This window comes from Coturnix japonica, chromosome 1 (genome assembly GCF_054131305.1).
Source record: "Coturnix japonica strain WE chromosome 1, WE-NBRP24, whole genome shotgun sequence".
In the NCBI taxonomy this organism is placed as follows: domain Eukaryota; kingdom Metazoa; phylum Chordata; class Aves; order Galliformes; family Phasianidae; genus Coturnix; species Coturnix japonica.
In genome coordinates, this window is record NC_140663.1 from 70194310 (window position 1) to 70215203 (window position 20894).

Below are 20894 nucleotides of genomic sequence, written 5' to 3' on the forward strand. Positions count from 1 at the left end.
ATTGCCTCCAGTAAAGTGTGAGAGAAGTCCGTATCACATAGAGAGGGTGAGGGTAAAGGGATTCCCAGGTAGGTCCCCCCACATGCAAGCAGAGAGACATCCCAACTGTGTGGCAGGTTCCGTGTTTCCTGGAAGTAGCACAGTGAGGGGGAGCTTGAGACCAGCCCTCCAAGGGAAGCAGGGTTCACATCCCTTTTCAGGGAGGTACTGGAGAGATTCAAGACCCTCTGAGTTCTGTGTTTCCTGGAAGTAAGATGGTGAGGGGGTTCTTGAGACCATTCCCCTGAGAGAAACAGGGTTCAAGTCCCTCTTAAAAGGGGTACTTGAAAGATTCAAGACCCTCCAGGTTCTACGTTTTCCAGGTCTACATTTACCAAGTATGCTTGGTTTATTGATAATTGTGTCGCATTATGGTTGCTGGCATTGTGATTTTGTATGTGAATATGGGTATGTGAGTATTACTGCAGCAGCAGCAAGCTTTTTATTTCTTTTCTCTTTCTGTGATGTGTGTATGTGGTGTATCTGCAGTCTGTGTTATACTTTGGTTTTTACTTTTGTAGCTGCAGCAGTGTGTGTGTTATGGTGTGTGAAGGAAATTCACACATTCCAGACATTCCAGACGTGGTGGAGTTAGCTGTGGAAATTGCAGAGGAAACTTGTTGAAAATTGTAATAATAGGTGGATTATGAGAAATCATTGCAATTACTGGTGAAAAACTCGGGTCTGTGAAAAAAGAAGTGAAGTACCCATCTTGCTGGATTATATTGGTTATGAATTTCCCTGGAGGAATTCAGTGAGCAACCATGCCTTGAGAGAGCTGGCACTCAATCACATAGTAATTTGAGGAGGGACAATTGTCCAATGTGAAGTGTATTTAGATTCAAGTGTATTTAGATTGTTGTGATAGGTAGCAGTTTGCATTAGGCCAAAATAGATGAGTACTGGAACAAGAAAACACTGTGCCATCCCCCTCAGATGGCTCTCAGAGCACTGAGAGAGAAAAAGAAAAAGAAAAAAAGCTAGGCTTGGGAGAGGAAGGCATGGGAGGGAATGGAGAGGAAAGCAAAGAAAGGAGAAGGATAGAGACGGAAGATTATTGGCATTGGCCATACTGGAGGGAACTGAAAGGGGGATTACGAGGGGGAAAACATAAATAAATTAAAAATAAATAAATACAGAGGTATAATAGCAATGCTGGAACCCAGAAGAGAGAATATTATGCCAGAAATCTCAGTACTAAAACCTGATAAGTGTAGAAAATGTTAGAGATTTGGGCACAGGCGATAGGATTGTCCCCCAAAAAACAGCAGCAAAGATACAGAAGATCAGAACCGCATCACTCAAAAGCTGTGGATACAATGGCAATAAATACGGAATGAAGGGGACCAGGGGTGAGACCGAAGCCAAACCCCTGGTTACAGTAATGCTAGAGAGTGCAGATGTAAAATTTCTTGTAGATAAAGGTGCAATGTATTCAGTTATTGATACATGTAAGGGGCAGTTAAATGATCAGACAACATCAATAATTGGAGCCACCAGGAAAGCTGGAGTGTGGCCATTCTTCCATCCATTAAAATAGGAAAACTGTGTACATACCAATTTCTGTATATGCCTAATTGCTTAGTGCCATTAACAGGGAGACTTTAAATCTCCTTTAAACCAAATCACATTTGGTAAAGGACAAGTCAAAATGCATACTTCAGAAAATAAAACTGTGGACGCTCAAGTTCTTATGTTGCAGAGATAATTCCCTACTGACCAGACATTACCAGAAGACTTGGAAAATGCCATAATACTGTGGATCGAATCATCAGAGACATGTAGACCACCGAGATGAGCCGAACCAGCAATGGTAACTATCCATCTGAAGCCGGGAACAGCACTGGTAAGACAAAATGTTCTTCAGAACTATAGAGCTTGGAGCCTTTGCTAGAGTATTTTAACTTGCTAAATGGCCACACAAAGTCTTAAAAGGAAAAGTGGAAAACCTAGTGTGGACACTGGAATGTTGAAGTCCTTCGGAGTCCTCAAGTTAGAAAGCCCATGTTTAAACTCTTAAACAGAGTACTGGACATAAAATGAAAGATTAACTTCCTTGCTAAAAGCTGAGGAAAACAAAGCAAGATGGTGGGCAACTCCAAGCAACCGAATAATAGTTCCCCTACCAGTAACGAGGAAAACAGTAGAGAATAATAATCAGACTATATGCTGGGGATCAGATGCCATCATCAGTAATCTTTAGATTCAAATTTTAAGTGCGTGAATGGGAGAAATTGGGAAAAGCATGATGTGCAAAGTGTGAAGTATGCCTGAAATATAATCCATAGAATGCAAAGAGACAGTCTCCTGAAATCAGAAGGAGAGGACACAGCCCAGGAAATTATTGGCAGGTAGAGTTTCCTGAGCTCCCGTGACAAGCTGGCTACAGGTATTTACTGGTATTGGTTGATGCTTTTTCAGGATGACCAGAGGCTGATCCCTGTCACACCAGTGAACCAAGGGAAGTAGTAAAGATAATGCTAAGAAATGTTACATCTAGATTTGGGGTATCAACAGGAATATCTTCAGATAGAGGTTCCCATTTTGTAGCTGATATTGTTCAAAACTTAGGAAAAATCATTGGAATAGCTTGAGATTTACATGCTCTTTAAAGGCTGCAGTCTAGTGGAAAGATGGAAAAAAATGAATCAAACTTAAAACAGCAAATGAGTAAAATCTGCTAAGAAACTGACTTGAAAAGGCCTGAGGCTCAGCCTCTCATCTTACTATATGTTCTGATAAAACAACATGCTAAAGAGAAAATTAGTCCTTATGAAACTATGTATGGAAGACCATTAATGCAAACCAATTAGGTGAACTAAAACTAAGAGAATACATCATCTCTTTGGGGAAAGCCTTATCTCTATCCACAGGTTTGTGGTTTCAGTGGCACCAACACCTCTGGAAGTCATAGCATGTTTGTTCCAACTCGGTTAATGTGTGTACTTACGGACTTAGAGCTCCGAACCGCTACGGGAGAAGTGGAAAGGACCATATCAAATACTACTGATGAAGTATGCTTACATATGCTTATCAGTTGAATGCATGGGATCAAAGTAAGCACATGAAACTTATGAAAAAGGTGGCTGATGCTTGCAATTCTAGTTCTTGATGGATATGCTCAGAACTGTCAAAATATGAGACAACCCCATACCCGTTATGAGGATGACCACTACCAAAATAGAGTTGGGACACAGTATTTGTTAACAAATCTGTAGCATACTTTGCAGATAAGCATGAAGAATCAGAAACATGGATTGCAGGAACGTAGCCTATGAATGATACTGCTTGTCTGACAGATGCAAGGACTAGTCAAGTAGGGAAGGCTCCAGTAGGGAAATACCTGCACTGTAAATGGACAATGCATATGACAAGTAAGTATTCTGGGAAAAAATGGGGATAAATATTGGGTGTCAGCTACAGGGAAAGGGTGGTACTGGCTATGCGGAGATTGAGCTTGGAAAGTATTACCCCCGTGGTGGACCAGAACTTGTACTCTAGGAATAGTAATACCAAGGATGATAGTAATAGTTAATTGGGAAAACAGAGGCCCAGGTACCCTCCAGTGTCAAGAGAGAAGTCCTTAATCCACTAATAGAATGACCTAGTAGTTTTCACTCATTTGTCAGGTGCTTAATTCCCTCTTCAGGAGTTGCAGAATTGGAGAAGCCTATAGTAAACATCTCAGCAGTCATGAATAGATGGTAGAATACAGACAGATATATATGGTGTCAAATTGATAGACTGCATAAAATAAGCCAAGATTATGTAAGCTAGAATTTAACTAACATTTTACTCAAAATGACTTCCTAGCTTCCTGAACTGGACTGGCTAAAGAAGTCATTTGTAGAGATAGTGTGTGTAGTTGCTGTATGTATCCTTGCTTGTTGCGTGATTCAGTGCTGAGGATGTATTCTTAAATATGAAAAGTCAAGAGTGTTGAGGATTAGAATACAAACACTATGATCTTCAAAAAGAAAAGGAGGGATTGATATAGACTGGTTTGCTTAGCAATAGGGATTAGTACATTAAATACCAATGTATTAGTTTAACAAAACTTTCCATTTTAGCTTTAATGTTTTAATGTTTTAATGGGGTTCCACACACGTTGTTTTTAAAATTGGCTCACTATGGCCTAATAAGCAATGGAAATCTTCCAAACTGGGGAGGAGTGCATGGAAGTGAGTCAAAGATTTCGGTGATGAAGCTGGTGGTGAAAATGGGGCAAGAAGTAGGTGGGCACTCGACTACCCTAAATACCACTGAGCATGCCCAAAGGGGCATTAGCAGATATCAATGAGACCTTGAAATATAGTGAATGTATATGCCAGTGTACTGCATTGGCCCTTACAGGCCCCCCTACTTCTTCCTTGAGGGCATCTCTGGGTCTTCAGGCCCTGTTCTAGTGCTGCAACAGTAACAGCTGATATTCTTCCCAATTTCCTTGCTCTCATCTCTGTTCCTCAATTAATAATTACACATTCATATACCATCAAAACAGTTTAGCCCACTCCCTTCAAAACCCATGAATCAAACTAATACTGTTCCTATAACCAAGAAAACGAAAACTGGTTCAGACTTTTACTCCTCCTGCTCATAACTTTCCTGCCAAACCCTACATGGCAGTAAAATCTAAGTGACTGTAAGTGTCCTCCCTACCATGGCTACTGTGGCAGGGCCTTGTTAACTTTTAAGCAGTCACAGTTCCCATTCATGCTGAAACAAATTACCAGTTTGGTGCCTTCAGGACTGATACACAGTCTTTCTGCCATGCACTCTGCATTGCCTAACCCAATGCAAGAGTGCCTTTCCCCAAGGCCTTTACCACTTTACCAAAGAACAGAACCAAATAGAACCAGAGAAAGATAGACTTAGGGAATACCTTTATCCAGAGCATTTTGTCTGCTCCTACAGTGATCCACTTGAGAGTTGGAGTCCCTCCTGGACAAGCTGCTGGTGGGCCTCCTTTCAGTGGGTCAAGCAGAGACACTCCTGCCTGGCTTGCCAATTTGAAGCCAAAAAAACCAACTAAGTAACTTGACAAGACAGTGAGTTATGTCAAGCAGATATTCTCTTTATTACAGCACTGGATGAATGGGGGATCACTCCCACCAAATATGCACATTGAAGATAGAAATGACTATATGTTTAAAGGCATAAATCACTTTTTCTGCCGCTTCTCTTTCCTGACAGTACAGTGACCCATTTTATTCCAGACTGTAAATGTCATACCCAGTATGGTCACTGTGCCAGGGCCTTATCTGGTTAACTTTGAGACAGATTGATGGTCTCTGTCCTGTGCCAAGAATTGTGGTTTTGGTGCCTTCAGGGCTGATACATTGTTTTATGGCTGTGCACTCTGTGGTGCCCACCAGGCTTATGAGTGCATCCCCAAAGCTTTATTCAGAGATAGGAATCCAAACTTAAGGAATACCTTTGTCCAGAGGGTCATGTCTTTTTAACATGTTGACCTACCCTTATGAGCATGTGTCATAAAATGTGGGGAGGGTTTCTGGGCCCTATCTGGTGGTTGCTGGATGAAGACTAGTAGTCATCCTCACTGTGAACTTGTTATGTTCAGGGGGTTGTTGCAGCCCAGACTGGTTTCTGCTGGTATTGCGCTAAGGCATCTGTTCTACTTTCTTATCTTTACATGACAGCAAGTTCTCCCAGCCTCTGCATTCTGCCCTTAAGCCTGCATTTATGCAGGTGTTCTAATGTCTGCACAAGTTATGAGATAAAGTTATTCATTGTTCCTGATTCACCTGACATTGCACTTCTCTTTTGCATAGAAAGAGTGTTCAGGATGGAGATGGCACTGAACTGATGAGTGAGAATTATTCTTAGAGCTTTCCTGTTGTGTTTGTTCATTCTGTTTCTTTTTTGCAGAAATGGTTTTAAAACAAGCACGTAGTGCCACAGTGACTTATGTTTGAGTGATGCATTTAAAGGTGAAAGATGTGTGCAGAAGTCACTTCTAGCTGTCTATATACATAGAATATACAGGATAGAAGATGACATATCTTAGCACGTCTTACTGGATCTAGTTTATCTGGGGGCACATAAGTCAGATTTGATGGGTGAAAACATATCCAAGTGGTTAGAGTTAGTTTTCTTGAGTTTGTGTTTCCCTCTACTGGACTGTAGTTAGAACAGCCAACTTTTGGTTTTGGTTTTTTTTTTTTGTTTTTTTCCTTTTTTCCCCTCATAATCAGTCTTCTGAAGTTATTCCTTCCTTGTACTTCCAGGCGAAACATTTGAACAGTCTTCTTCAGTGGCCACATCAATAGGGTTCATCAACTTATTCTGTAAAAATATCTTTAAATAAATACAATAAATAAATGTGAGCTTGAAACAGTAAGGAAAAGACACAAAGACACTTAGAAATATTTTAAGCTGAAACTAAAATATTTCCTTGAAATATTAAACATGAATAATTCCAGTATAATTATCAACAGAAATAAAATTGTTGTAATTGATTTTATTCTCCGTGTATCATGTATTAGCTGAAGCTTTTCTTTTAGGTGAAAGTTACAAGTAAAACTACAGCTAGGAAAATAAGAACTGGACATGGGAAGGTATGAACTGGTATGTCAGAAAGGGACATGCGTTCACTCATTGTGAAAGTAATGCAGCACAGGAGCAGGTGTATGACAGGGCTGTGGAATCTCCATGCCCAGACACTGTTCAGATTTAGCTGGTCTGGAGTAACTAGATGTCAAGTTGGCCCTGCTTTAAAGCAGTAAGTTGGACTAGAATGGCTTGCCTGTTTTACTGTGTGATATGCAGGATAACCAGTCCGAAGCCTGGGCAGACTGAAGAGATGAAATAACAAAACTTTCAAGTCTTCTGCTTTTATTCATCCAGGGTAAGATAGTAATACTTTGCTAAAGCTCCAACTAATAATACTTTCTGAAATTTCATATTACTGTCTGGCATGATTAGCTAGTGTGGTTTATAAAATCAGTTTATAAAATATGCCTGCACATTTTTTATACTGCATGCTAAGATTAAAAAAGTAATTATGAAATTACAAGTGTAGCTGTCTTAAAAGTCCCTCTTACCTATTTTAAATTGTAGAACTGCTGTAGATTAAAAATAAAAAGGAAACCAAGGCCCTGGGTTGCATATTTAATAACAGTACAGATTTCCTGAAACTTGAGTGAATTTACTACACACATATGTTTACATAATTAGAAACATGATACTTCACATCTTCCTTAGTGGCAGCAATGGCTAGTTACTGTGATGTCCTATATAAGATAGGAAATGTAGGAGAGGTGCTTCTGCAGCTGACCTGACACTTGCCTCAGGTGGTTAATCAGAGGTTCAGGCTGTGATTACCAATTTCCCATACACATGAGCTTCCTCAATGCTTATGAACAGATGTCAGGAAAGACTGGAAGGAGAAATGAAGAAAAGACAGAAGGTAGAAAAGAAAAATTGAGGGAATGGCTGTAGCGACATACCAAGAAGAGACAATGTAAGGAAATACAGTCTTCCTTTTCTAATATATTTTGTTTTGGTTTTAAAGTCTCTAATGCAGGGAAAACATGGGACTGAAAATTCTGTCTATTGTCAAGATAAAGAGGCCAGTAGATTTTGTACTTTATTTATTTGTTTGTTTAGGGAATCACAGAGTTGTAGGCGTTGGAAGGGGCCTCTGGAGATAATGAAGTCCAGCTTCCCCCTCTCTCCTCCAACTAAAGCAGGATCCCAATGGTAGGTTTCACAGGAAAGCATCCAGATGGTTATAGTTCCTGAATATTTCCATAGGAACTCCACAACCTTTCTGGGCAGCTTCTTCCACTGCTCTGTCACCCTTACAGTAAAGAACTTTTTCCTGTCTTGCAGTTTTTGCTGAAGGTGGACTCCATCCCTTCATCCAGGTTACTGATAAAGATGTTGAATAATACTGGCCCCTGTTCTGACCCCTGGGGAACACTGCTAGTTACAGGCCTTTAACCAGACTCTGCACTGTTCATCACAATCCTCTGAGCTCTATCACTCAGCCAGTTCTCACTTTATCTCACTGTTCTCTCATCTATCCCACACTTGCTAACTTTCATTACAAGGATGTTCTGGGAGATGGTGTCAAAAGCCTTGCTGAAGTCAAGGTACACAACCCAGACAGTGATGACATCATGGAAGGCTACCATGTTGGCTAAGCATGGTAAATATTGATTTCTTGTGATAATCTTTTCTTCAAATTGGTTGGAGATGACATCTGGGATAAGCTGTTCCATCACCTTACTGGGGATGAAAGTGAGGCTGACTGCTGTTGCCTGGATCTTCCGTCTTGCCCTTTATGAAGACTGAAGTCACATTGGCTGTCATCCAGTCTTCAGGCCTGGACATTCTCCAAGACCTTTCAAAGATGATAGAGAGCAGTTTGCCAGTCACTTCTGCCAGCTTCCTCAGCACCCATGGCTGCATCCTGTCAGGACCCAAGGATATGTGTCCATTTTGCTTAGACGACCTCTGATAAGCTCCTTCTCAACCAAGAGTAAGCCATATTTTCTCCAGACTCTCTTACCTTCAGAGATTTCCTGTGATTTTTCAGTCTTATCAGTAAAGACTGAAGCAAAGAGGTTTTTCATCATCTCAGTTTTCTCAGCATCCCCTGTTACCAGGACACCCAGCAGAACAATATTTTTCCTAGTCCTTCTTTTTCTGATGAAATACTTAAAAAAATCCTTACTTCTTGTTCTTGAACTCTCACGCCAGGTTTAATTCCAAATGTACCTTAGCTTTCCTCACTGTGTCCCTGCAGGCTCTCACAGTATTGCTATATCACTCCCAAGTGACCAGGCCCTTTTCCCACATTTTGTAAACTTTCTCCATCTCTTTGAGTTTATCCATGAGTTCCTTGCTCATACACGCAGATCTCCTGCCATTTTTGCTTGATTTTTTACTCTTAGGATGCACTGATCTTGAGCTTGGTAGAAGTCGACCAAAACTCCTCTTAACAGTTGTAGTACTACCAATATCTACCTCAGATAAATAAGCTGGTCTGCCATGACCTCTTCTTCTCCTCTGTGCATTTGTTTTAAGTGCTAAGCTGCCTTTGTGAATCTGACCATGAAATATTCCCTCTATTCAGTTTCAGGATCAGCCACATCTTCTCCTCACCCCAGGAAATCCACTGATAAAGCAAGTCACACGCCCCTCAGTCTGCCCTGTAAGTCCTGGATGTGACCTTTTCCAGCGTGAGTGAGTCCAACTTAATTTGCTGTGTATGATTTGTGGGAGAATACTATTAGCTTGCTTTTAGCTCTCACTGCTCTAGTCTATTATTAGCAATAGGCATTATATTAATCTCACTTATACTTGAGTCTGTTTTGTCTATGATGATAACTAGTGAGTGATCTTCCTCGTCTTACCTCAACGTATGACCTTTTTTCCATTGTATTTTTCCCCAGCTTTCTAAGGAGAGTGAGTGAGAATGAGAGTGAGAGTGTTCAGTGGTGGATTTTAGCTACCTATCCATGTGAAACCACCACAATGCCTCTGTTTCTTCAAGGTCTATGTAGTCAATATGTCTTCTCTTTGATATTGTAAATCTTGAAAGAACATAGATGTAAGTTCTACAGGTAATCTAAATATTAGTATTTGTCCTCAGGTGTGGGTTTTTGGGGTTTTTTTTGTTCATTATTATTATTATTATTATTATTATTATTATTTTATGATTTTAATGGGCACCCTTTTTCCTCTATGCTAGGATCTGGTTTCTTTTCAGGGGCTCAGGAGAAAAGCAAGTTCAAGTCATTGTCTCTGTTACCGTTAGAGAATTAAAAGTCAGTATCTTAAATTTCAGACAGTGATGATTTTTTAGATGTCTCCACAGTAAGAGTGACTGCCCATGTAAAAGGTTGCTTTCCATTTTGTTATAAGTTCTCTTTAAGTAGTGAAAAAGACTTCTTTGTCTTCAAATTGAAGGTCTTTGGATAATCTCAGTGTAGAAGCCAAGCACTGAGAGAAGCGTAGAACAAATTACTGTATGTTACCTTCAGGCTTTCTGACCCTGCCAGTTTCTGCTCCTTTTGATGTGTTTGTCCAGGTGCGTTCTCAGTTCCATGCCTGGCCTTAGTGTAGTGGACAAATTCTACTGTCAAAGCAGCAGAAAGTGGGTGTAGTGCTCCACTGTGCTTTCCCAGTACTCTTCTCATAGACAGCATTAATACTATTGCCTCTATAATTTATTAAATTGATCATATTAATCTCTATTAATACTAATATTATATTAAATTAGATTAAAACACTGGAGTGATTTCCAATGTATCATCGTACTTAGTCCTTATTCTGAACCATGAGTTTTCTTCCTTGATGATATGTGTGGCCTTTGCTAACTTTTTGCTCTTCCTTTCCATTTTTTATTCTAGCAGTCTATGGAGGGCAGGTATCTGGTTTTGTGTTGCCACTATGTGTGTCCCTCTCTCCAGATGAATATAGTGTATTTTCATGAAGGATAGATCCTTTCCAGGACTAGAAACTGTGCACAGACTTGCTGTACTGTATGCATTTCCGAGACTTTGGTCAGGTCTGTGACACCTGTGCAGATGTCAGTCACTGCCTTCAATGCATGTCCTTCAAATGTATGTTGCTGTGACCAAGAGCCAGGTTTGCCTATGTCAAGAAAGGAACAGAGAACGCACCTGGGCAAACACTGTAGGAGGAACATGGTGGGACAGGGTCAGAAAGCTCTCCCCAGTGCTGGCTTTTGGACAGCTCTTGTCAGAAGTCTGCCAACATTTGACCCCCTCTGGCTATGGTTTATTGTTTTTCTCTATGAAAAAGCCAGATTTTAGCCAAAGGGTGATTTAAAATTTTGTCTGCTGTTCTCAGTGGCATGACTTTCCTTCACGAGGATGGGGAGAATGAGTCTATTGAAACAGAAAAGATGAAAGTCTTTCTTGCCTAGGAGCCTAGCACTGATTCAGACGTACTGAAGGCTTATTTCTGAAATCTGCTGAGAGAATTGATTAAGCTAACTGGTAAGAGTCCAGATGAGCCATGAAATACACTTGAGACTAAGAGAGCACTAACACCAACTGCTTCTGTGCATAACAGATAGCCAACATGATGCACGGTTGCTCTCAGCTGGAGACAGAATAAAATGGAGATCAGTCAAATGGATATCAGTCTTCTAAACCTCAACTGGAAAGAGGGTATCAAGAGGCTTGGGAGCTGGTATCCCAGATAAGCTGGAAATCTGGAAAGCCTGATTTTGCCAGACTAAAACTGCCTGCTTAAGTAATGTCATGTTAGAACCCACATATGTAAGGATTATGCTGCATCAGCATTACTTAACACTGATGGGAAATATTTCCAGGCACAGAACTACAGCTGTTTGTACTATAAGAACTGTTCCTGTTACATTTCAGCTCAACCTACTTAATGTTTTCTCAAACAGCCAGAGATGTAGCTCATGAGTTAATGTAATCTGTGTACCACTCACAACACTTTATGTTGTGACGGTACTCTTCTGGAAGCCGGGATGGAGTAGTGGCGCAATTATCTACTGTTCCACAGAGGTTGTCATCAGTGCTAGATGATGACAACAGCCCCCTTGTTTAATCCCTGAGTTCTGAAGTGATTCTCATGTTCAAAAACAGAGCAAAACCAGATGACATAGGGATACTTTAGTCCTTCAAAACTAGCTATGAATACTGAAGAACTTATACTAGTTCCTGAGATACTCTCCTTGCTGTTGGTACTGCTGCAAATGGATGTTACAGAAAAGCTAGTGAAGATCTCAGTTTCAGTGAGTGTTTTTCTTTATGTGCAGAGAGAGAAAAGGCAAAGTTGCTAAGCTAATTAGTGGTTGATGGCTGATGGTGGTCTTGATACAGTGCTTCTTCATGTACATGCAAGGAGTTGCTCCATGTTCTCAACCTGTTTAGCCTGTGGAGATACACATGCCCATAAATCTATTCAGAGCTTCCTAGCCCCTATCCTGAATGATAACACTGCCTAGGGTGTGCAGGGGTGAGCTCTTTTTGTTGGCTGCACAGCAGCAATCCATCTCCAGCTTAAACAAAGGGACGCAAGTCACAGGTGATCAGGACCTGTCCTGGGTCACTGATCAGTGAAGTTCTGTGGCTCATTTATTTATTTATTTATTTATATGAAATGCCCATTTGGTCAAATATCTCCAAGGTGGCCTTGCAGGGTTGGGGGGAACGTTCCAAACTGCTGAATGACAGCCAAAGCATCTGCTATTGGCTAAGGAATGCTTGGCAGAGTACGCCCATTTCTACTGCTGAATTAATATAACCTCTGGAGAGAGAAAGAGATGGAAATAAGCTAGTTCTTCCCCAAAACCACATCTCCACTCAGGATGTCCTAGAAAGAAGTTAGCCCCTGAAAAGAAACTTGGTGATTTCAGAGAAAGTTTGTCTGGAGACTGGACAGGCAGAGCCCTCAAGATGATGAGATCCATATTCCTGAGCCTTCTGTTCCACACTGCAACTTCTTTTCACCAACTGTGAGTGATGCTGAATGTTTGTTTCAGTTTCCTTCAGTCTCCAGGTAGGCTGGCTGAATTCCACATCATCAGCTATTCTTCTTCCTGCTCTGTCAAATCAATCCAAAAGGCAGCAGAGTCATTCATGTTGTCTCTCATGGCTATGAGTTAAAATATGAATAATCTTTTTTTGGGGTCTATCAGGATGAGACCTTATGGCCAGGTATGCTTTCTCTCTGAGCCTTCAACCTGATGTAACTTCTGATATCTTCTTTCCTCTGTCCCAGATATTACTTGGTGGTGGTCCCTGCAGATCTCCGTTACCCATCCGTTCAAGTTGCCTGCCTTCATATCACCTGTTATGAAGCAAAAATTCAAGTAAAGCTGGTTCTGGAGCGCTCTGCAGGACATTATCTCTTAGTGCAAAAAGACATCCAAAAGGAGAAGACTTTCATGTGCACAAAGTTCTGGGTGAGCCACCCTAGGCAAATGCCATCTCTTCAGGAACTGTAAAACCAGAAACTGTAAAAGCCAGTGCTGACAATTAGAGGCTCTACTTTGCTTTGGAGTGAGCCTGCTAGGAATGAGAGTAGATTATTCCTGCAGATGTGAAGCCCAGCAAAGTATCTCTTGGTTAGCACTGAACTGCCCTTCTGAATCTAAGTTTTCATTTGAAGTCACATGTGTTAAATGGTGGTTTGCACAACATAGTCTACAGTTTCTGTAGGACCTGTAGTCAGGAAGCAGCTCAGCTCTCAGGAGCTACTGACCAGCAGTTGGATGGAAGTGAATATGCTTGTTATTTCTAAACAGCATCTTACAGTTCATTCCTTGCTGGTGAGAATTTGGCTAAGATCTATGATAAGACAGTCACACCTAAGCAATATCCCTTCTATTATATACTGTATTCTGTTCTGAGGCTGCTGTGGTCTTTTGTTGCATGAGCCAGGAAGACCCTGTGGTTAGCATTCAGGCATTCTGATCTGGCTTTCTTACTTATACATGTTACATAGTCTTGAAAGCCTAGCATTTGAAGCTATGTCAAATAGCTCAATGTCTCTCCTTTGATTCTGTGCTGCCATCTCCCACACTTATGGCATTTTTTTTATTTTCCTGACATTCCTGTTTCCAGAGATGAAGTTACTTAGGCAGTGGGAAAAATGATGGATTTCATGATATGCAAAGGCTTTCTGGTTGAGTGTAGGACTGATTGAGGTCACAATACCATCTGAATCTAGGTATTGAAAGGGATGCCCTGGCACAGGTGGAGAGTAACTGGTTAGTTTTTTCATTTCTACTTTACTGTAAATTCCTGCTAAGGGCCCCCAGAAGTAATATTACTTGGTAGCTGCATTCTCTTCTTGCTTTGTACAGGTTGCACCTCCAGCTGATGGCACAGAGGAGATTGCCACTGTCAGACTGATTATTACAGGCCAAGGGATCAATATTGAGGAGAAGAAAAAGGTCCTGATCCACAAGGCGAGCAGTGGCACCTTCATTCAAACGGACAAGCCCATCTATAAACCAGGGGAAACAGGTGAGAGCTGCGTATGAGAGCAAGCATAGGTCCTAGACATCTCTTATTGAAATGATATCTTCATTGGCTGTGGTGTCGAGCCTGTGGTGATTGTGTAGCTGTAGGAGACAGCAGGTCATTACCCATGCTAGCTTACATGGAAGAATGTGCATATAAGTGTTATCAGATGCCTACAGTGGAGACAGGACCTGAGTAGATAGAAGGAGTGTGGGTCTGCAGGGAAGGATTGAGATATGACAAATATATTCCTTGATTTCCTTGTTTTCAGTGAAATTTCGTATTGTGACTCTGGACGAGGACTTCAATGCATTTAATGATTCCGTAAGTCAGCCCCACAGTCTATGAAAGAGGCTCCCTGTTCTATGCATTAATCCTACTTCCTTTCTCTTCTGCTTACTTGCTAAAAGTTCTAACTGCTCCTTGTCCCCTGCATTCATTCTGATGAATGTCCATAGGAGAACAGTAACGCAGGTAGCTGGGCAGGTAACTCAGGAAGGTGGGAAAAGTGTTTCCAAGTCATTATTATAACACCCTTCACAAAAGGCTCTGCCTCTGAAGCACCTTGTATGTGTTGCTGGCACTTATTTCTCTCTTCTAATGTTTTTCACTTTTCTTTCCCTTCCAGATTTCCCTGTTTCTCCAGGTGAGTGATGCTGAAATCTGGTGTTACTTTCATGTTGATGGCAGCCATTTCACTGTTCTATTCATTTACAGTTCATAGTATCTGTAAGTAGAATGGTAGAACATCAAGATTACTTAATCTAATATGCTACATACAACCTCTGTGCCTGTTTTTGCACTTGATGTTGTGCTCTCAGTTATTGGAATGGAAATCTGAATTGCTCCTGAAGTACAAAACTATAGACAGATCATTTAAACCTTCATGTTAACACTTTAGAACTGTAAAGAATCTTTCCTTGAGATCAGCATTTAGAGAAGTGTAGATGGGGATTTGGATGCTGACAGCAGAATGTAGCACTATATTATCTACAAATAATATGTACTATGACTGTACTATGCCAAACCTTGTTCCTTAGCTATCTTTTTAACTAGCACTGAAATCTTGAAGATGGTTTTCTAAGGACTGTGGATCACTGAGATGCTGGAGCAATTGCTTCTTTCTCTCTTGTGGGTGTAGGACCCCAAGAACAATCGCATAGAGCAGTGGCTGGGTGTGGTTCCCCAAGAAGGCATTGCAGATCTGTCTTTCCAGCTAAGTGATGAGCCTCTGCTGGGGACATATGTCATCAATGTAACCAACAGGAAGATACATGGCAGCTTCACCGTTGAGGAGTATGGTATGAGTGCATGGGGGATGTGTATGAAATGCAGAGATGACTTTACTCTCTATTCCAGGAATCTAAGTTTTTATTTCATGATAACCATCCTGTGAACAAATGAAGAAAGTAATAACATCATAGAAAAGTCTGAGCTGATGCTAAGGAGAGGGATTGCTTTGGGACCTTCAGTCATCATGTAGGAGCAATTCTGCACAAGGCCCTAGACCTTTGACACAGCTGATTCCTGTAGATGGCTGTATCAGACAAAATAAAGTCACTAGGATGGGCTTTTCAAGAGAATATGAAGTCCATTGCCACTAATTTTGTCATTCCCTTATTAACTCTGCTGGGAAGTTACACAAATAGCTGAATTTGAGGGATATGGACGCAGAATTATAGAATCATTAAGGTTGGAAAAGTCCTTTAAGATCATCTAGTCTGCTCTCATTCCAGCACAGTCTGTCTGTCATGGTGATTCTCTGGAATGGCTGTCCTTGGCCAGTGTTTCCTACAGTTGTCTGATCTTTCTTTTTCCTTACAGTGCTGCCAAAATTTGAAGTGATCTTTGAGGCACCAGTGAAGATTCATGCACTGGATAAAACTTTTCCACTTCGGGTATGTGGCAGGTAAGGGTTCTACTTGGAGAAGTGGGCCCTGTTCTAAATCCTGACCAGAGACACTTCAGGTATCATGAGACTCAGAGGAAATTTATTGCATTCCAGTTACATCAGGCCAGAGTATTCCATGGTATGTCTTTGAACCTTGATGCAAAACAAAACATTCCTAAAATTATCCTTCTTGTAATTTGATTTTCCAGAATAGTCTGATACTAACTTTATCACAGGGCTCTTGATCTTGTATCATGGCAGTGTTCTAGTTTGACCTAATAAGGTCAGGCCTGTACATCATGTTTGTGATATATTGTGAATAGCCATGAATAAGTATATCTAGGCTACACAAAGCAAACACTAGTGTTTTCACACTTTGTGTGAATAGCTCTTCATTTCCTTGCTCTCCTAAACAGATACAGCTCTGGGAAAGCTGTCCAGGGGATGGTTTATGTGAGCCTTTGTCAGAAGACTTCTCAGTTCTTGCCCGGTGCTTCAAAACCTGATCTCTGTCAGGAATTCAGCAACCAGGTGAGCTGCTTAGCAGGAGCTGAAAACAATTCAGTGACATTTGTGGTGAGCCCCAGGCTAACACAAGGCTGCTGAAATGTTAGCTGAAACAGCAGTGGTGTCAGAACTTGGTTTTGGCTACTTGATCACAAGTCTGTTGGTGCTGCCTCTTACTAACTGTATCTGCTATGATATTGTGTATACCAAATGCCCGGTCCACATTCTTGACTGCTAACTGCATCCTGCCTTGTTTTCCTATTGAATGGGTCTCCTCTAATTAAATATATAATAGCATCTAGATGACCAAATCCATCGAAGAGAGGATACTTCTCTGAAGAAGTCTTCCTCTTACGTGGGCAACATCCTAGTGATGCTGATTCCTTTGTCATATACAAGAGCTGGTGAGAAGCCCCTATCTCACAAAACCACAAGACACTGCAGGAGCTGAGAGTTTGCCATGCTGAAAGCCATGAATGCCATAGACTCTATGCAGCCTGCTTGGACCTTCTCTCTTGCCAGTCGATTTGCAGGGAAAAAAAAAGGAAAAAAAAAAAGGATCAAGTTCTGCAGCCACGGGCAGCAGCTAAGCCCCAAAATAACAAGATCTTAAGACTATTAGAGTGCCACATTTGTATATTCCATTAGCCTTCAGGCGTCATCCTTTCCCTTTCTCATTTTCTGTTTCCTGCCTCAGGACTTACTTTCTCTATTATGTTTTACACCTTCCATGGACCTAGATGTCTTTGATCTGGTGCTTATTTTCTTATTTGAGCCCTGCATTGCTGTTTCTGCCCCATTTGGGTAATTTCTGATATAAATACCTTGATCAGACCTGTTTTCTTCTCTGTGGAATTTCAGACAGACAAGATGGGTTGCTTCTTCACAAATGTGTCCCTACCCTTCCGTCGAGACTTGAGGTACTATCAGGACAGCATAGTTGCAGAGGCCTCACTGTTGGAGGATGGCACAGGTAATTCTGGAAATATCTCTGGGAAGAGGCATGTGAAGATACACTAATCATAGCAAGAATGCCACAGACTTTCAGAGACTAGCAAGAGCTCTGAGGTTTTTCAGCCCATTGAGGCCTGTCATCTAATGTCATGGATATTGGCAGAGCCACAGATTCCTAAAGGCACAGACATTCAGGATCTCACATAGTAAAACTTAGGGACCTTTCTAAGAGATAGAAGATGATGTGAAAGAGACCAGATACCCAGAGCCTTGGACAAGTCATCACCTTGGTATGAAATATATATGCATGTATATATCAGTATTACCAGTGGGTTATTCTACAGGCAGATTGCTGACAGGTGCTTGGTTCCCCTGGTTTCCTCCCTTATGTTTCTGTCTTACTGCTTTCATTCAGAGATACAGGTCAATGCTTCCCACAAGTTACTCATCTCCAAGATTGACGGGATGGCCTTGTTTGAGGATGTGAATTCTTACTATCACACAGGAGAGATGTACAGAGGGAAGGTAATTTTCAGTTATGGTCTTTTGTAGAAGAGAGCATGAGCAATGCCTTCAGAGTCTGCTTCTCCAACCCCACCTCTAGCAGGGGCTGGAACATTCAAAAGTGAGAAAAACATCCAAGACCTTCATTTGTCAAATAAACCTTGAGTAGTAGCAGCTCTGGGCATGCACTGGGGGATGTAAACCCAAGCACTGGGAATTCCAGCAGCCAGGAGGCCTTTTGCAATGGAGGGGTAAAGGGTATTGGGCACAGATGAATCAACAGGGTAGTTTACGTGATAATGGGAGGTTACTGGTAGCAGAGTTGTTAGGGACTGAAAGGGTGACCTTGCTGCTAAAATACTGCAGAAATACTGCTACTGGCTTGGAGGAGATTCTGTCCACTGAACAGTCTTCTGTGCTTCTATCATTCACCATGGTATTCTCAGATCAAAGTCATTGACTACAAAGGCGAGACGCTGAAGTACAAAAAAGTCCTCCTAGTAGTAAGTTTTGGTGAGCAGCAGTTTCAGCAAAGGTACAACACTGGGGACACTGGAACAGCTTCATTTAGCCTAAACACAACTACCTGGAACAACACCTCAGCCTCCCTGGAGGTAAGTGAGGAAAATTCTGTATCACTGCCTATGAAAGCAAGGGGTAAGCATGCTTCTCAGTGGGTACTGCGCCAAAGACACGTCCCCCATTCCTTTCTGAGGGACTAAAATTGCAACTCAAAACACCTCAACATGTTGTGGAACTTGATGCCTATTCTCTGAATCACAACAGCTTTCTTCATGAACACTTCACACAGAGATGTGTATGATATTATTGTTAAAAAGTGGCCTGAGCTTACTAACATGCATCAGCTGGATTGATTTGCAGCTGAAGACTGAAGAAATAATCTGTTGTGTGTGTTTTGTGGTTGTTTTTTTTTCTTTCTTTCTTTTTTTCTTTTTCTCTCTTACCAGGCAAGTGTCCTGCATCAAGATTTGGATAGAGAGCCTGGGACAGTTGATTTGAATTACCAGAGGGCTTCTCATTTCATACGTCCATTCTACAGCACCAGCAAGAGTTTTCTCAGTATTGTCCGTGTGCCAGAAATGATGCCCTGTGGTAAAAAGCAGGATATCCGGGTGGACTTCAGAATTTACCAGGAAGACCTGGAACATGGGCCCAAGCGTGTAATTTTCTCCTACCTTGTGAGTTTCTGGAGAAGTACTAGTAGTAATGTCTCATGATACAATATCAGAATTCTCCACAGGTTCAAGCCTGATCCTGGATAGCTTTGGCTTGGCACTTAGACAGGTAGCTCATCCAGCCATCGTGGGGCTGGATCCTTGTTTTAATTCTGGGACTGCAGTAGCATCATGAAAAGCAGCATCTTTCTTTTGGGCTCTGCACAGATGCAGGACAGGTATTGACATTATCTATCCTCTGGCAAGCCCCTTGAACTTTTCATGTTACCTGAGTGTGAGTGAAGCTCCTGTTCCCCTCACGTACCTCATTTAGCTCCAGTCTCAGGAATACACTGGTCTTAATAGTGGTCTCAGAGACTACGTAACTGGCATTCCCTTCCCTTTTTGTATTCTTTCTTAGGTCATGGGGAAAAGTAGAATAGTCCATGCAGGTCAGAAGACTGTTTGGGTTGGGCCGCCAAGAAGTAAGTGCATCCCCTGTTATATGTCTAGTAAGCATTCAATGTTCAGTGGCATTCCTTTCTATCTGGACATGTGGTATAAGCCTCTCTGCAATTTAGAGCTTGCTCATCCTTCTTTTATCATGTCCACACAGCTTGTATTTCTAGCTTTCATGTTTCCCTTTGGTGTGAAGAGTACAATCCTCAACATTACTTGACCTGCAGGCTCATTTTCAAAGAAGTCTCCCTTTGCTGCCCTTCCAAAGGGCATGAAAATATAACTTTTCTCTCTATCAAACTCTCTTGCTTTGATTTGCAATTGTGCCTACAAATAACCTTTGAGTGGGTAGGATGCTATATCTTATCATTTTGATGATTGTTGACTGTTGATTGACTGTTGTCTTTTATCTTTAACATAATTATAATCTAAATTATATGCGCTTTGAGGCAAATACAACTTCTTTGATGATAAAATGGGAGATATTTTATGATGGGAGGCTTGGAAAGATACCTGAGACTCTCATTCTTTGTATAATTAATCTTAAAATCCAAATAATTCTTTCAACTTCTCAAGGCAATGAACAGAACCAGTACATCTTTTGTAGGTCTTGAATACTAGGTCCGGAGATGTGCTGATTGGTTTCAGTGGTCTTCAGAAATCTCTGTGGTCCCAAAATATCTGAGGGAAGGAATTAAACAGACAAGTACAGATGAACAAAAGCTGATCAGACTCCCTTACCATTACCAAATTTACTTATTTATCTTGTTCCCTCTCTCTTCCATCAAGTGCTGGAAGGCTTCTTCTCCATCCCTGTTACCTTCAGCTCAGTCTATGCTCCAGCTCCAACACTTATTGTTTATGCTATCTTCCCTAATGGAAAAATCATCGCTGATTCTGCTGTCTTCAGTGTCTCCATGTGTTTCAGAAATAAGGTAGGATTCTTGTCAGAGGCTGCAACTAAATATGAGAGAGTAAGCGTGGCTGCTGCAACTAAATAAGAGACTAAAGAATACATAATTTGTATAGCTCTATGTGGCTGACACTATGGGGTGCCGTGTCTTGTTAACTGCACTACATGTACAGTGGAGGGAGCTGCAATGTACATAGCAAGTATGTGCTGAGCACTGTGGGAGCTGCTGTGGGATGCAAGACAAGTGCTGAGGGAGCTGACAGATGTGATTGTGAAGCCACTCACTATAATCTTACTTGATTAGGGCAACTGGGAGAATTGTCCAAGGACTGGAGGAAAGCAAATGTCAGTGTTATTTTAAGAAGAGAAAGGAGAATCCAGGAAACTACTTAATTTAATCCCTGGGAAGGTGGTGGGACAGCTATGCCAACACAGTGTAGGCTAACTTCTGA

The 20894-nt window shown here is 41.4% G+C and overlaps 2 protein-coding genes across 19 annotated transcripts in view; both read left to right on the plus strand.

The window, feature by feature from the left end:
• The window catches only part of RIMKLB (ribosomal modification protein rimK like family member B), a 53101-nt gene extending 50485 nt beyond the window's left edge, over window positions 1-2616 (plus strand). For all 6 annotated transcript variants that reach the window (XR_014945124.1, XR_014945129.1, XR_014945123.1 and 3 more), the window contains one exon: window positions 1728-2616. The gene's annotated coding sequence lies outside the window, so the exon portion shown is untranslated. The remainder of the gene's footprint in view (window positions 1-1727) is intronic.
• The window catches only part of LOC107318315 (alpha-2-macroglobulin-like protein 1), a 37178-nt gene continuing 16292 nt past the window's right edge, over window positions 9-20894 (plus strand). For 3 of the 13 annotated variants that reach the window (XM_085544427.1, XM_085544438.1, XM_085544432.1), the window contains exons 1-15: window positions 1753-1885; window positions 9143-9252; window positions 12793-12976; window positions 13880-14042; window positions 14311-14363; window positions 14668-14685; window positions 15181-15340; window positions 15864-15948; window positions 16347-16461; window positions 17299-17410; window positions 17807-17916; window positions 18342-18509; window positions 18864-19094; window positions 19492-19555; window positions 20319-20464. In XM_085544427.1, coding sequence (XP_085400553.1) covers window positions 1850-1885; window positions 9143-9252; window positions 12793-12976; window positions 13880-14042; window positions 14311-14363; window positions 14668-14685; window positions 15181-15340; window positions 15864-15948; window positions 16347-16461; window positions 17299-17410; window positions 17807-17916; window positions 18342-18509; window positions 18864-19094; window positions 19492-19555; window positions 20319-20464 — 1755 coding nt within the window. In that variant the 5' untranslated portion in view covers window positions 1753-1849. Of the gene's footprint in view, window positions 1886-3345; window positions 6908-7668; window positions 7762-8961; window positions 9253-9466; window positions 9620-12273; window positions 12527-12792; window positions 12977-13879; window positions 14043-14310; window positions 14364-14667; window positions 14686-15180; window positions 15341-15863; window positions 15949-16346; window positions 16462-17298; window positions 17411-17806; window positions 17917-18341; window positions 18510-18863; window positions 19095-19491; window positions 19556-20318; window positions 20465-20894 lie in introns of those variants that run through there. The other 10 variants (XM_032446800.2, XM_085544463.1, XM_085544418.1 and 7 more) reach the window with 10 other exon arrangements.